The sequence below is a fragment of the Petromyzon marinus genome, chromosome 58, assembly GCF_048934315.1.
Source record: "Petromyzon marinus isolate PM22_M1 ecotype Great Lakes invasive population chromosome 58, UKy_Petmar_22M1.pri1.0, whole genome shotgun sequence".
In the NCBI taxonomy this organism is placed as follows: Eukaryota; Metazoa; Chordata; class Hyperoartia; order Petromyzontiformes; family Petromyzontidae; genus Petromyzon; species Petromyzon marinus.
The window spans coordinates 3,049,629-3,062,479 of NC_133724.1; the positions used below are offsets into that span (position 1 = coordinate 3,049,629).

Sequence of the window (12,851 nt, forward strand, 5' to 3'; positions counted from 1 at the left end):
TTTAGCAACAGGACTACATTGAATGCGAGTTTTTTGTGTGTGTATGCACAGTATTCCCTCGTTACTCGCGAGTGAATACGCTCCGGAAATGCTCGTGAATAGCAATTTTCGTGGATAATTAACGATAGTGGCCTACGGAAACCTCTCCTTGAAATGAATTAGCTTAAATTCGTACCTAAATAAACGATTAAATGCATGAAAATAATCACACCAACAAATAAAAATAGGTTATAATAAACAAAGTAAATAAAAAAAAAACTTTTCAATATTTGTAAATAAATGAACTCACATTCTTGGTTATTTCGGTAAAGTCACGTAGAAAGGAAACAAAATAATATTGTATCCCTTCTACGTGACTTTACCGAAAGAACCAAGAATATGAATTCCCTTCTACGTGACTTTACCGAAAGAACCAAGAATATGAATCCCTGCAGCCACGAAAGCTTTAAATCAAAATGAACTCACCTTAAATTATGATGATGCTGCGCAGTAGAAGGATGCAGCCATGATGATGGCGATGATGATGATCTTTGTGATGTTATTACTGCTCCTATCTCATCACTTCATCTCCTCATCACTTTAGCTTTCATTACTTTCTCTCATCACTTTATCTCTCACCGCTTTATCGCATCACTTTATCTCATCATCGCTTTATTTACGTAAATTTTTTTATATATTTTTAAATGATGTGTGCCCTTGTTGCTGGGTCTAGGGAGGGGAAGAAAAAAAGTGCCATTTTTGTGTCACGATGTTTGGCTTAATGTTCACCAAAAATATAACAACAGCAAAAATGCGAAGCTGTTTCAGCAACACCCACGAGCCCGGAGATCAGACGCTGAGAATGTGTGAATTGTGCCCCACACCCTCCTCCGTGCGTTGCTCTTGGCGCAGGTCTGCGCGCACGTGCTCAATGGGAAAAAGTGCTTCTACATTGGCAACTGCAACTTTGCGCACAGCGAGGAAGAGCGCGAGGTGTGGATGTACATGAAGAACAACTGCCGTGAGTCTCCTCGCTCTCAACGAGCGCACGCTCGCGCGTCTCTCTCTCGAGTAAGCGTCCGGGACGCGCACCGTACGACTATACGTAACGAATGCCGACGCGCGGTGCGGTCACCCAGAGAAGACATAACTCTTGACTCGTGGCACTTTTATCAAGCGTGTCGTCCGTGCACTGTCGCGTTCTTATTTCTTTATTGTCACGTTGGGAATATTTATTTTTACCGGAGGAATCCGATGAGCTATGAAGCTCTTATCGCGCAGATGGCACATTTATATTTACGTGATCTAACCCAAAAACCTCTGTTAAGAAGATTACATAGTTTCTTCAGCTTTTAACTAACTTGGCACGAGCCGGCCGTGAGCCTTCAAATCTTTCCAATCATCCCAATGCTTATCGCGCACACGCTCGGTCCTTTATGCAAGAAGTTATTAAACAGTGGTTGCAAGAGATAAGACGGTATTATTATCGCCATGTCAATTACTCCGGCAAACGGCAAAGCGTTGTTTGAATAGATAATGATAGCTGTTCATTTGAAGAGTAAAATTATTTGAGAGCTCAAAAGTGACTGACAAAAATCACAATGTAACGACATTTAACAAAAAGGACTTATAGCATCGTCATGGATCCTTAAATCGTACGATGTACCTTAGCTCCATCGTATGGCGGCAGCTCCGGTCAGTCGAAGCAACGGACGCTTCTCGGTTTTAGATTTAAAGCTTTCGTGACTGCTAGGATCCATACTCTTTGGTTCTATTGGGTAAAGTCTCCAGACAGTCTCGTCCCTTCACCTGATGAAGGCCGCTTGTGTTGTGGCCGAAACGTCGTGATTTTTTGTTATTTTATTTTTCACCTACGTGACTTTACCCAATAGAACCAAAGAGTGTGCTTCTCGGTTTGCGTGCCCGCCACGTCAGTGACCGACATTGACGAGGTCTACAAGATGTGGCTGGAGGGAAACCGCACGCCGGCCAAGGACCCCGAGGATGGAACTTCGCCCGCCGGCAAGGAGAGCATCTCCCGCATCTGCATGCCCACGGACTATGCCGAGGTGAACACCGCAAGTTCCTCACCCCCCACCACCCCCCCCCCCGCCGCGGTCGCGCGTTCGTGTCTGAACTCCGCCGAGGCTCGGCCAGTTGGCCCATCGGGTGGCGTTTAATCCCTGCGACCTCTGCCGGCGTGACAATCGCGCAGAACTCGGGCAAGTACTGCAGCCTCTGCGGGCGCAACTGCAACAGCGACAAGCAGTGGAGGCAGCACATGTCGTCGGAGAAGCACCGCGAGAAGGTGTTCGAGGATGAACAGCGCTGGAAGTTCAGATTCCCCACCGGGCAGTTCGCCGTCTGCGAGAGGTGGTACGTGTCGACCAACGCGGGCGGTTGGACGGGCGGAGCCGGACATGACGGCTGGGCCAGGGGGGGGGTCGGCCCCGCGACCTCTGCCTCCGGAGCCGCGTGCGGCTCTTTAAAAATGGGGTTATTCGCGCAGTGCTTTGCGGCCCTTAAAATGTGGCGTCTGTTACCGAATTCGGGGGGAAAAACGGCTGCTCTGGTTGTCGTTGTTGTTTTTGTTGCCAGGACCCCTGGGATAGACGGGACAGGTGGGTAGATTGCGAGACGGACGGGTGCGCAGATGGACAGACAGATGGGCAGCTAGGCGGATGGATGGCTGTACAGGCAAGACAGTGGGCAGACTTATGGCTAAATGGCAAGACAGCTAGACGGACAGGCAGACGTGCAGATATGACAGGTGGCGAGATGTACAATTCCTCTCCGTTTGTTTAGGTGTAACCGCTCGCATATCAGTTGCAAACATGATAGGAGCAAGTGATTTTTACACGTGTGATGCAAAGCATGTATTGTTAGCGCGGCATCTCGCTTTCAGCAGAGGAATCGATGCTTCGTTCTCGTGCCCTCCTTTGGAACCATTTCAGCTTCCGACCGGGTCCAAGGGAGGGTTTATCTTAGGGACCCCTTTGCCAGGCCGTCACATTCTGACGCGGCGTTTCTGCTTTTTTTCCCCGGCAGGCTCAGCGGTGCCGGCGGCTGCAAAGACGACAGTTGCGCGTACGCGCACGGCGACAAGGAGCTGGACGAGTGGATTGAGCGCCGAGATGTGATACGCGCAAAACTAGACGAGGCTCGCCAGCAGGGGCTCTTGCCCCTGAACGAAAGCAACTTTGGGAAGTACACTTGTCTCCTTAAATAGCCCTCCTGTCCCTGTCGCAAACAGTGGTACACTTAATGTTGCTATTTGCTAATGTATGATTCAATGACAAAAACGGGAAAAAAATGTAAGCGGGAAAAAAAAAATGTTCAACTCTATTAACTGACTAAAAGTTACGTCGAGACAACAAAAAAAACGTTGGGGTGAATTTCAAACTTCACGGAGGCAAACGATGAAACCCCCCCCCCCCCCCCCCGCGCGTTGGCGTCGGGGACGTCCGGTGGCGATCGCGATGCGCTCGCCGTCGCGCAGGAGAGAGCGCCCCCCCCTCCGTGTCACCGGCAATTCTCTCCGCGCTGGAGAAACGGGGGAACCACGAGGGCGAGCGGGCGAGCGGGCGGGCGGGCGGGCGGGCGAGCGAGCAAGCGAGAAGTGGGCAGGTGAGCGGTGGGTGGGGTCGGAGGAAGGGCGTAAAAAAAAAACAAACACCACCGAAGCCACCCCGGTTTCCCCACGCCTCTTGGCAGGTTGCGCACGTCCCATCTGCGAAACCGGCGGACGGGTCCGGGAGTCCGCCGGCTTGCGTCGGCAAAAGGACCCGGGGGCCCGCCGATGGCATTGGCGCTTTGTTGCGCGGTGGCCCTGCCGCTCGGTATTCTGGCGGGGACAGCTTTTGCTGTACTTGAACGCGAGAAAAGCCACGTCAGGAAATTGCGGAAGGTGCCAGAAGGGAGAGGGAGGGGGTGGGGGCCCTGTTGATTAACTTGAGGGGTTGGTGTTCGCTGGCCAATATAAACCCCATTGCTATGTGGTGGCACCACAATTATTGGCAGTGTTATTATTTTCCAACCGAGGTGGTCGTTATTGTTGTTGGTGGTGGTGGTGATGGTGGCGGCGACGATGATGATGATGATAATGGTGGTGGTGGCGCATCTGATTAGTTTAATATTCAGATAACAAGAAAGAAATCATTACTTAAGCAGACATATTTCACAATTGTTTTGTTCCAATTTTATTTCTGAATCCCAATTGGGACTCCAGCCCAAGAAGGGTATTGTAACCGGATTATTAAAGTGGTTCTTCAAGGCAGTGGCACAACGAGTTATTATTGAGCGCCGTTTTTTTGCTCATGAAAAAAATAATATAATATTTTTAAAAAAATCTTTTGACTTCGGGTGACTATTCAGTTGGAATTGTGGTGGTTTAAGGTTCAGGACGGCGATGGGACGGCACGCTGTGTTGATGGTGGTCGTTGAGTTGGCAAGTTTTTGGTGCGGAGGTGTTATTGTCTTGGCTCTGCTGTCGTGTTTGAAAGGTTACCGCTTGAGCAAAGTGCAGGGAATTATATGCGTTGACATATATGCACGTTCCGCTTTGCTCGTGACACCAGTCGGACGAGCAGAAGGAGGGGAAAGCCGCCTTTGTCGACGGGCAGCGACGGATAATAACGAAGGCTGCGGTAGGTGAGCATAGAAAGAGAGAGAGAGAGCTGGCATTCGGATGAAATGCCTGGCACCACACGCTGCTTTTGGTGGGCGGTAGTCGACGGGCCTTTAGCCGAGGATGGGGCGGAGTGGAGGCCACTTCACTCTGATGTCACCAGAAGAATAAAAATTGCCCGGTCTCTTTAGGGGGGATCTATTTTTTTTTTATCTGAACAACTCCTGACGTTGATATCTCGTAATGTCGATTATCAGCAATGTACGTGTTGTCAGCATTATCCTAACTTGGCAATGGGGGGTGGGGGGGGGGGCAGAAAAAAAATCCCCATCACTCATTTCGCTCGGGCGTTCATTCACTTGTCCCCCCGAGCTGTGAGGTGCATTACGAAGGGTCGTTGCCGGTAGGCTGGACTGCTTGTTGTTGTTGTTGTCGTCATTCTCATTGTTAAGGTGTTTTTATTTCCACCTATATTGTGTATTGGGGGTGCATCAGCTTTATGGGCCGTGGGTGTTTAGCGGCAACGGTGGAGCATATTGGCCCACATGCCAATAATGATGTTCTCTGTTCGGCGATGTCTCCTCTCGCGGCATGACGCGTGCGTGTTATTAGCGTAAAAAATACAGTTGCAGTTCAGTATTTCTGACAAAGTTACGACTTCTTTCTTCCCGTGCCGTGGTGTGGGTTTATTTTAAATTATGATTTTTTTTTTTGCATAATTGTAGTAAGTTTGTGACAGGTTTGGAAGGATCATATGTTAAATTTGTCAGCATTTGAAATTGTTGCCAATGAGACCACTGATTTCACGTAACTGACAAGTTCATATGAACGTGCACTTAAATGTATAAATCTGATTTGCATCAAAATACACATCGATATGAGAAAACAATGTTAGGCACTGTGGGAGATTTGTGAAGAGCCATTATTATTTGTGGTTAACATCCACGAATATACATTTTTAAGTTGGGGGTTTTGGTCATACTTTTAATTAAAACCCTCAATACTCTTCTGGGTTTTTTTTCTGCTTATCCTTAACGTTGTTGTTTTGGCGTTAAAGTGCCGGAGAATCAACGTACAGATGGGGGCGACACAATATTCTGTCGAAGGAAAAACAAGTCTAAAATCATAAAAAAAAATATTATGGGATGGCGGGTGTTGCATATTTTTTATTACTGTTTTTTTTTCATGCTTGTAAATTTTACTGGTAACATCGCATTAAAACGTTTGTTCCATTTACTCAGTCGATGCATTGCTTCACTTTTGCGCGATTAATGCAAACGTCGGCTAAGCAATAACGAAACGCTGCCGTCTTCAAAGCGAACGGACGAACGCGTAAACCTGATCCCACGCCATTAGTTGTTGGGAGGCGACTGCGTTGTCGCTCACTGGAGTAACTGCGTGCCTGACCCGCATATGCGGGCAGGTGTCGCTGGGAGCTTTGCACAGTCCATGCGCACTGTTCTGCCGAGCTGTGTGCAAAGCCCGGCTCCTAACCGAGAGAGATCGGTCGTGCAACTTGGTTGCGAGCAACTGGAATCGTTTTGCGCGCACGCTCTTGGCAACCAATTGCGATCGGTTGTCCAGCCACTTCATTGCGGTAGTGACGGACGCTCAAACGCGAAGCGTCGACCGTGCCGTATTGTAACCCTGGAGAACCACAACAACCGTTGTCATTCCTTGCCGCGCAAGCTCCGCGCCCAGATGCGAACAAAGCGGCCGCAGGATGCGAGTAAGTCGCGCTGTCCACGGCTGTGCAGCCGATCGCTGAGTGGTTGTGGACCCACCTGCTTTCCAACGTTGAACGGGCCCCCAATCGTTTGGATAGCCCCCGTGCCCTTGCCAATCAATGTCTGGCAATCCGGCGACAGTTGTTTAATGAGTCCGACCGATTCTCAGGCTCGTAAGGCAAAATCAGGTCCAGAGTTTGCCGAAACGAATGCTTCTGGAATAATGTTGGCTTGGAAAAAAAATACGCCATCGGTCAGAAAATATTGAACGTGGAGACACTGAACGGATGGAGGTCTGTTTGTATATATACAGGTAGTCCCCCCGACTTACGATATTTTCGACTTACGATGGGGTCTTCGTAACGCATCTCCATCGTAAGTCGTGGACTACCTGTATATTATTTACCCATGAGCCTCCACAGCAATGCATTATGGGTTTGTATACCACAAGGCCAGAACAAAGGGCAGTGGAAAAGAGAATCGGTTTAAAATTGCTCGGTGCGTAACAACTCATCGGTTGAACTCATTTCCTACACTCAGGACATGCATATGGTGCCCTGATTGTGTAAGGATCAATTGTTGACGTTTCCAATAGGCCACAGTGGCTTTGAGAGTGATGCCTCGTTATTCGCGAGCGATACGTTCCGGAGATGCTCGCGAATGCCAAATCTTGCGGACGACGATGTTGTTGACTTCGGGAAGATCGTACGCGCAACGTCTGCAGATGCTTCCTCATCCCTTTATCTCATCAATGTATCTCTCGATGCGGCAGCCGTGTAGAGTTCCAGGTGCAACTCCACGGATTGGCAACATCGCGGGTCGCAAGTTCGTGAATAACGAGGGGGAATGGCGAACTGCGTGGATTTCGGCGGGTTAGCTCTGCGTTTCCCCACTTCTGCCAGACCGGTCTCTTGACCCGAAGGGTTGCACGGCTCTGCGAGAGTTATGAACGGTTTCTTCATCTGATGCCGGTGATCCCGATCGAGACGCAAATTAGGGCAATAAAAAATAGAATAGCGATTAGCATAGCGATTGGCGTAGTGATTATATATTTAAAAAAAAAATACATTCTGGCTATTAGAGCAAATAATAATAAGACGATATAGATTACACAATCTTCTTTTCTGTTCTGTCGGGATCGTAACCTTTCCCTCCCCAACTGTTAACGATTCGTGTAACAATCGCATTGTGGGGGTGAGTAAAGTGGTCAACCCTCCTGGTCGTCGCGGGGCCTCGCCTTACTGGTTTTCTGCGATTTGCTCTCTGCGCTGCGCTTGCAGGATTTTTTCGCGCTTGCGACTTGAAGGCAATGGGAGGATCATTCGCGTCTCTTTGTGCGTGTCCGGCGACCCTTGCTGTGCAGGACTGGAGTAAGAAAGATGTCATTATAAAACTAAAACCATATATAAATAAATAAAAATTGCCAGATAAAGGCCCCCACTGAGCTTATGTTGCTGTTTTTCAGAAGCGGCCTGGCCATCACAACTGATAGCTCAACGAAGTGGCTTATCAAGTGGAAATAGATACCAACCAAATACTGTAAACGCGGGATGTTGATTTTAAATGTGGAGGGGAAAATATAGAGGACCCGGAGAAAAATCCACGCGGCCACGGGGAGAACACGCAACACCCCAAATATACAGCAGCAGGCATCAGGGTCGGGATTAAACCCACGACCTCGTGTACACCAGGCGAGGTAGCTAACATCTCACCACCGTGGCGCCTTATAACAGCCCCCCCCCCGCCACCGGAGGATTCTGCTGTGGTCGTGGCTGCTGCAGCTGTTACAGCGCAACGTGTTTGCTAAATAGTAGCTTATGGCACGTGTGTAAGTGTGGTTTTCTCACGTCCTACACTCCTCACAACATTCTTCAATAATTATGCGGGCCTTTAAAAAAAAAACAGTAAAAATAGGAGAAATGGCCTTAATTCATATGTGCTATGAAGAAGAGACATGCCTAAAATTCCAGCCATTTTACCTATATATATGATTGTAAGGCCACAGTGTCATTGACGAATATGTTCTTATTTTGTTGTTGTGCTTCTGCACCACTGCCGATGCAATATCATCGAACAATTCCCTTGCACTACGTAAAGTTTGCTCTGCAAGTTACCCGGTACACAATTTGGTACATGTCCTAAGCGGCGTGCGGAGCCTGCTTGAAAGGCTTAAGACTTTGCAGGGCTTTCCTGGACACTTATTATCACGAAGGGTCAATATCACAGTTTATGGAGGTACAGACTCTGACGCAGAACCTGATGACGCGCTGTATTGAACACGGCCATTGCCGGAACCTTTCTCCCTTATCGCTGCTCTTCTCGCGCGGCGGATTGCCGCAGTACATCCAAGCGCGCCTCCTCGCCGTGCCGTTCATTGCGCTCTTGCTTGAGGCTTGCCAATTTGCGCCATCCTGTGGAATCGCCCGAATTGTGCATCGTGCCACGCGCGTCACGTGTTTCGTCCTTGAGCAAGAACTCTTAACATGCGGATGGGTGGTAAACTCGTTGTGGAGGTGCGAGCCGGCAAGGGCGCGCACCCCGTTAGCTCTCCTCCCTCGGCTGCACAATACTGCGCTGACTTAACACGTGCCAGTGGCAGGGATTTCGCGAACCGATATCCATAATAAAGGGGGTGGTGCAGGTTTGGGGTTAGATCGCTTCTAAATATCTCAAATGTGTCGTTGAACACGCCACCATCTGACACGGCCAATGGGAAAGGGTTGTTCGTGTAAACGACACGTGCCGATTGGTTACTAGTTCAGCACACCGGTGTGTTTGGAGAGTAAACACACAGTTGTAAATGTTGTAGTGGGTTTACACTCCACAATTCTTAATGTGGGAACTAGTAACTAATTGGCGCGTTTCTGTTTGCGTGACAAAACCTTGACTAATTGGCCGTGTCGGCTGGTGGCCTGTTTAGCGACAACATTACTTACGCGACCGGACCCAACAAAGAAAAAAAAACCCCTCTTATTGGACCATCTAGATTTGAAGTTTTTCGTGACTGCAGGGATCCATACTCTTTGGTTCTTTCGGTAAAGTCACGGTGAGAACTTTCTTATCGGACAGTTCTCACCGTTTGTTGTTAGCCCCGTCCGCACCCCCTGGCGCCTGTCGCTGGCTCCAGCCAGATTCTGATACCGTGTGCGGCCACTGCGTCGCCGATTTGTGGTTTTCTCCTGGCTCCTGCCAAACCACGAGGGCCCTGGGTGCCGAGAGTCTTCATAAACGGTCCTCGAGTGCTCCGGTCTGTCCGTCGTGTCGCGCCGGGTTTGTGACACGTCGCTACGAGGAACGAATTGACGCTTTTGATGCACCGCCTTTGTCGTAAGGGGCCGTCCATAAATGACGTCACGCATCTAGGGGGGGCGGGGGTGGTGGCGGGGGGGGTCAGACATTTGTGACGATGTGTGACGAGGGTGGGGGGGGGGGTTGAGAAATGTGACGTCACATCAAAATGCGCAACTTTAAATAAATATATAATTTGTATAACAACACTAATTGTTATAACACTCCTACAACATCAGAGTCCAGCGCCACATTATATACGCACTACAATGTCGATAGTTTAAAGCGATTTGAAGCATGTTTTTATTTTCTAAATGGAAATACGGTTTTTGGGGGGGGGGAAGCAGAGCTTTGTGACGTCATATTTGAGGGGGGGGGGGGTCCTGACTTTTTGTGACGCCGTGTGACGAGGTGGGGGGGGGGGTCAAAATCGTCCAAAATCGTGTGACGTCATTTATGGACGGGGCCCCCTAAGTCCTCGCGTCCTCGGATTTTCGCGCGTTGCTTTGCGGTTGCCGCCGTGTGGCTCCGATGTGTTCCCGCGACGTTTCGCTTCCCCCGGGAACGAGTGGAGGCATCGTGCGGGTGACGTGGTGACACCGTGTCGGTGTCGGTGTTACAATGAACGTGTGGGTAAGCCCTCCACTCCCCGGGCCTGTTTGGCTCTGAGCCAGACTCTTGACGTGTCTCGCCTCGTTTGTGCATCTCGTGCACATGCCAGGAGCTTCTCCGTGAACTGAATGAGGCTGCTCCCAGCGTTGTGAAGCTTTTTGACGTCTTGCGTTTGGGCCCCATGTGATGGGGAGCTCCTTGAGTTGTTTTTTTTTGTTGGTTCGAATTCTTCAGAAGCACCCGGCAGAACGCGCGGGGGCCTTAAGACGTCAAGACGTCCCGAACCACACGCGGTAACGACCCGTAAACGCATCGGATACCATGGATTTTCTTTTTTTTTTTAAACGTGGTCTCGTCAATGGGTAGCCAATTCCACCACTTCAGTTTAACACGTAGGCTTTCGCGACCAATATTATTCATAATAAAGGTGTTTTGGGGTTAGATCGCGTTATTTATAAATGTGTCGTAACCCTCCACCACCCGACACGGCCAATCAGCAAAAAAAGTGTCACGTTGACAAAAGTAGTGAATTATTTGTCTTTTGTCAACGTGACACTTTTTTTGCTGATTGGCCGTGTCGGGTGGTGGAGGGTTACGACACATTTATAAATAACGCGATCTAACCCAAAAACCTTTATTATGAATTCCACCACTTACCCGTGCCCCTTTGCTGCTGTCGGAAAAAAAAAAAACTACGACCGACTTCGGGAGAGTCCATCGGTGAACGACGGTCGCCCTTCACGAAACGTTTGCGTCCTTTGCTTTTCCGGCTTCGTGGTTTCCAATTTGAGACGCGGCCGTCGATTTTCGGTCGTTCCGTCCGGCGCGATTGAACGTCTCGTTAGCGGCGGGGTGCCGGGAGAGCGCGAGGTTGAAATGTCCGGACGCCTAGGGCAGGTTTTTGTTTGGCCCCGTGACAATCGGGGTGTGTGTGGGTGGGAGTGGCCACCGTGGGCTGTTTTTTTCTCTTTTTTTCAAAAGGGTATCTGTCCACTTCTTTTGCTTGGCCACTATTAGCTCGATTTTTTTTTTTTGGGGGGGGGGGGGGATGGGGGTGGTGGTTCGCAAGCTGATGCGCGGTGGTTCCAAGAGACTTGGAGTCCACCGTGTAATGTCGCGTCGTCGTCGGTTCTGTGTTCTTCGTACGCAGTTGAAAGTACGCGAGCGGTGGGCGAGCGGTGGGCGAGCGTCGATTTCAAACAAAATTCATCTCATTGGCAACACGACAAGCCGGATACGATTGTTCTAATTTGATCTCGTTAAGCTCTTGTGTTTTTACGCGCGTTCAACACCTGGAAGCGACGCCTTCGTGGTTGGCTCTTTTGTGTTTTTAATTTTGAGATCTGTACAAATAAAAGTTGTATTAAATGCTGTTTGAATTTGCCCTTCTTTAAAGGTTGCTCTCTTTCCGAGGGTAATGTGCTTGTATACTTTGGCTTATGCCGTTTGTACTATGGGGTCCACAGTGGCACACGTGTTCAGTTTTTTGTTTTGTGTTTAGTTTATTGTCTTTCCCCCGCACCTTCCACCAGCACGGTTGGCTACACACGGTGCGTAAGAAATTCAACATTCACACGCACACACACACGTGACCCGGACGATCACCCCATTTCCATCAATTCTGAACTTAGTGATATATATTTTTTACAGAGCAATTGGAGCATAAACTCATCACACAAACTCCGGTAACCCTTGCAAGTGGCAGCTTTTGGCTGGCCATCAAACAAAGATGGTCACCTGTATCGCGCGCTTTCAGATGCCCTTCTGCGGCCCGTCTGGAACGCGCTCTTCCTTCTGATATTCGGAAGCCACTGGAGCTGTGCACTTTTGAATCACGTCGATTTACACAAGTCACTTCTTTAGAACTGCTTTTGCGTGTTTAGTTTGTTGACCTTCCCCCGCACCTCCAATTAGCACGATTGGCGCTACGTACTGTGCGAAAGAAGTTCAGCATACATACACATGTTTAATACGTCGGCTTTCACGGCCAATAGTATCCATAATACAGGTTTTTTTGGATTAGATCGCCTAAATATATAAATGTGTCGTTAAAACCGCCACCACCTGACACAGCCAATTAGTAAGGTTTGTCACATAAACAGAACATGCCAATTCGTTACTAGTTCAGCACATGTAAAAAAAGCGTAAAGATTGAGTAAAAACATCCTAAATAACCTGAAGACATTAATGGGGGATTTCTTTAAAAAAAAACACTTTGTTAAAGCGTAAATGCGAACTACTAATTTCTGTCTTGGTAAAAGTGAAGCGATTTTTTTTTACTGATATCCACGTGAGCGTCTTTGTACTCCAGCAGAGGTTCTGCCAGTGACAGCATTCACTTAAAAAGAAAAGGGGCGCTTTGATGTGAACCAAGGCCCTCTTGATCTGCAGTCAAATGCTCTGCCTCTGAGCTCCACCCCCTTAGCAAGAGTTGTTTTTAAATGCACATTTGAATTTCTATATTTGACCACATTTTACCAAAATCAAATTCTCCACTTCACCAGTATACAACCACCATAAACAAGGCTTTATGAGGATATAATTGAGCCCCAGTACCATTATTGATTTGATTTTCACAAAGGCATTCATCACATCAAAATTAGGAAAAGTGGTTTTCA

At 48.6% G+C, this 12,851-nt stretch overlaps 1 protein-coding gene across 1 annotated transcript in view; it reads left to right on the forward strand.

The window, feature by feature from the left end:
* The window catches only part of LOC116955067 (zinc finger CCCH domain-containing protein 7A-like), a 45,815-nt gene extending 34,210 nt beyond the window's left edge, over nucleotides 1–11,605 (forward strand). Inside the window, exons 20-23 of the mRNA XM_032976022.2 lie at nucleotides 892–1,000; nucleotides 1,915–2,048; nucleotides 2,195–2,355; nucleotides 3,028–11,605. Coding sequence (XP_032831913.2) covers nucleotides 892–1,000; nucleotides 1,915–2,048; nucleotides 2,195–2,355; nucleotides 3,028–3,208 — 585 coding nt within the window. The 3' untranslated portion in view covers nucleotides 3,209–11,605. The remainder of the gene's footprint in view (nucleotides 1–891; nucleotides 1,001–1,914; nucleotides 2,049–2,194; nucleotides 2,356–3,027) is intronic.
* Nucleotides 11,606–12,851: the final 1,246 nt, after the last annotated feature.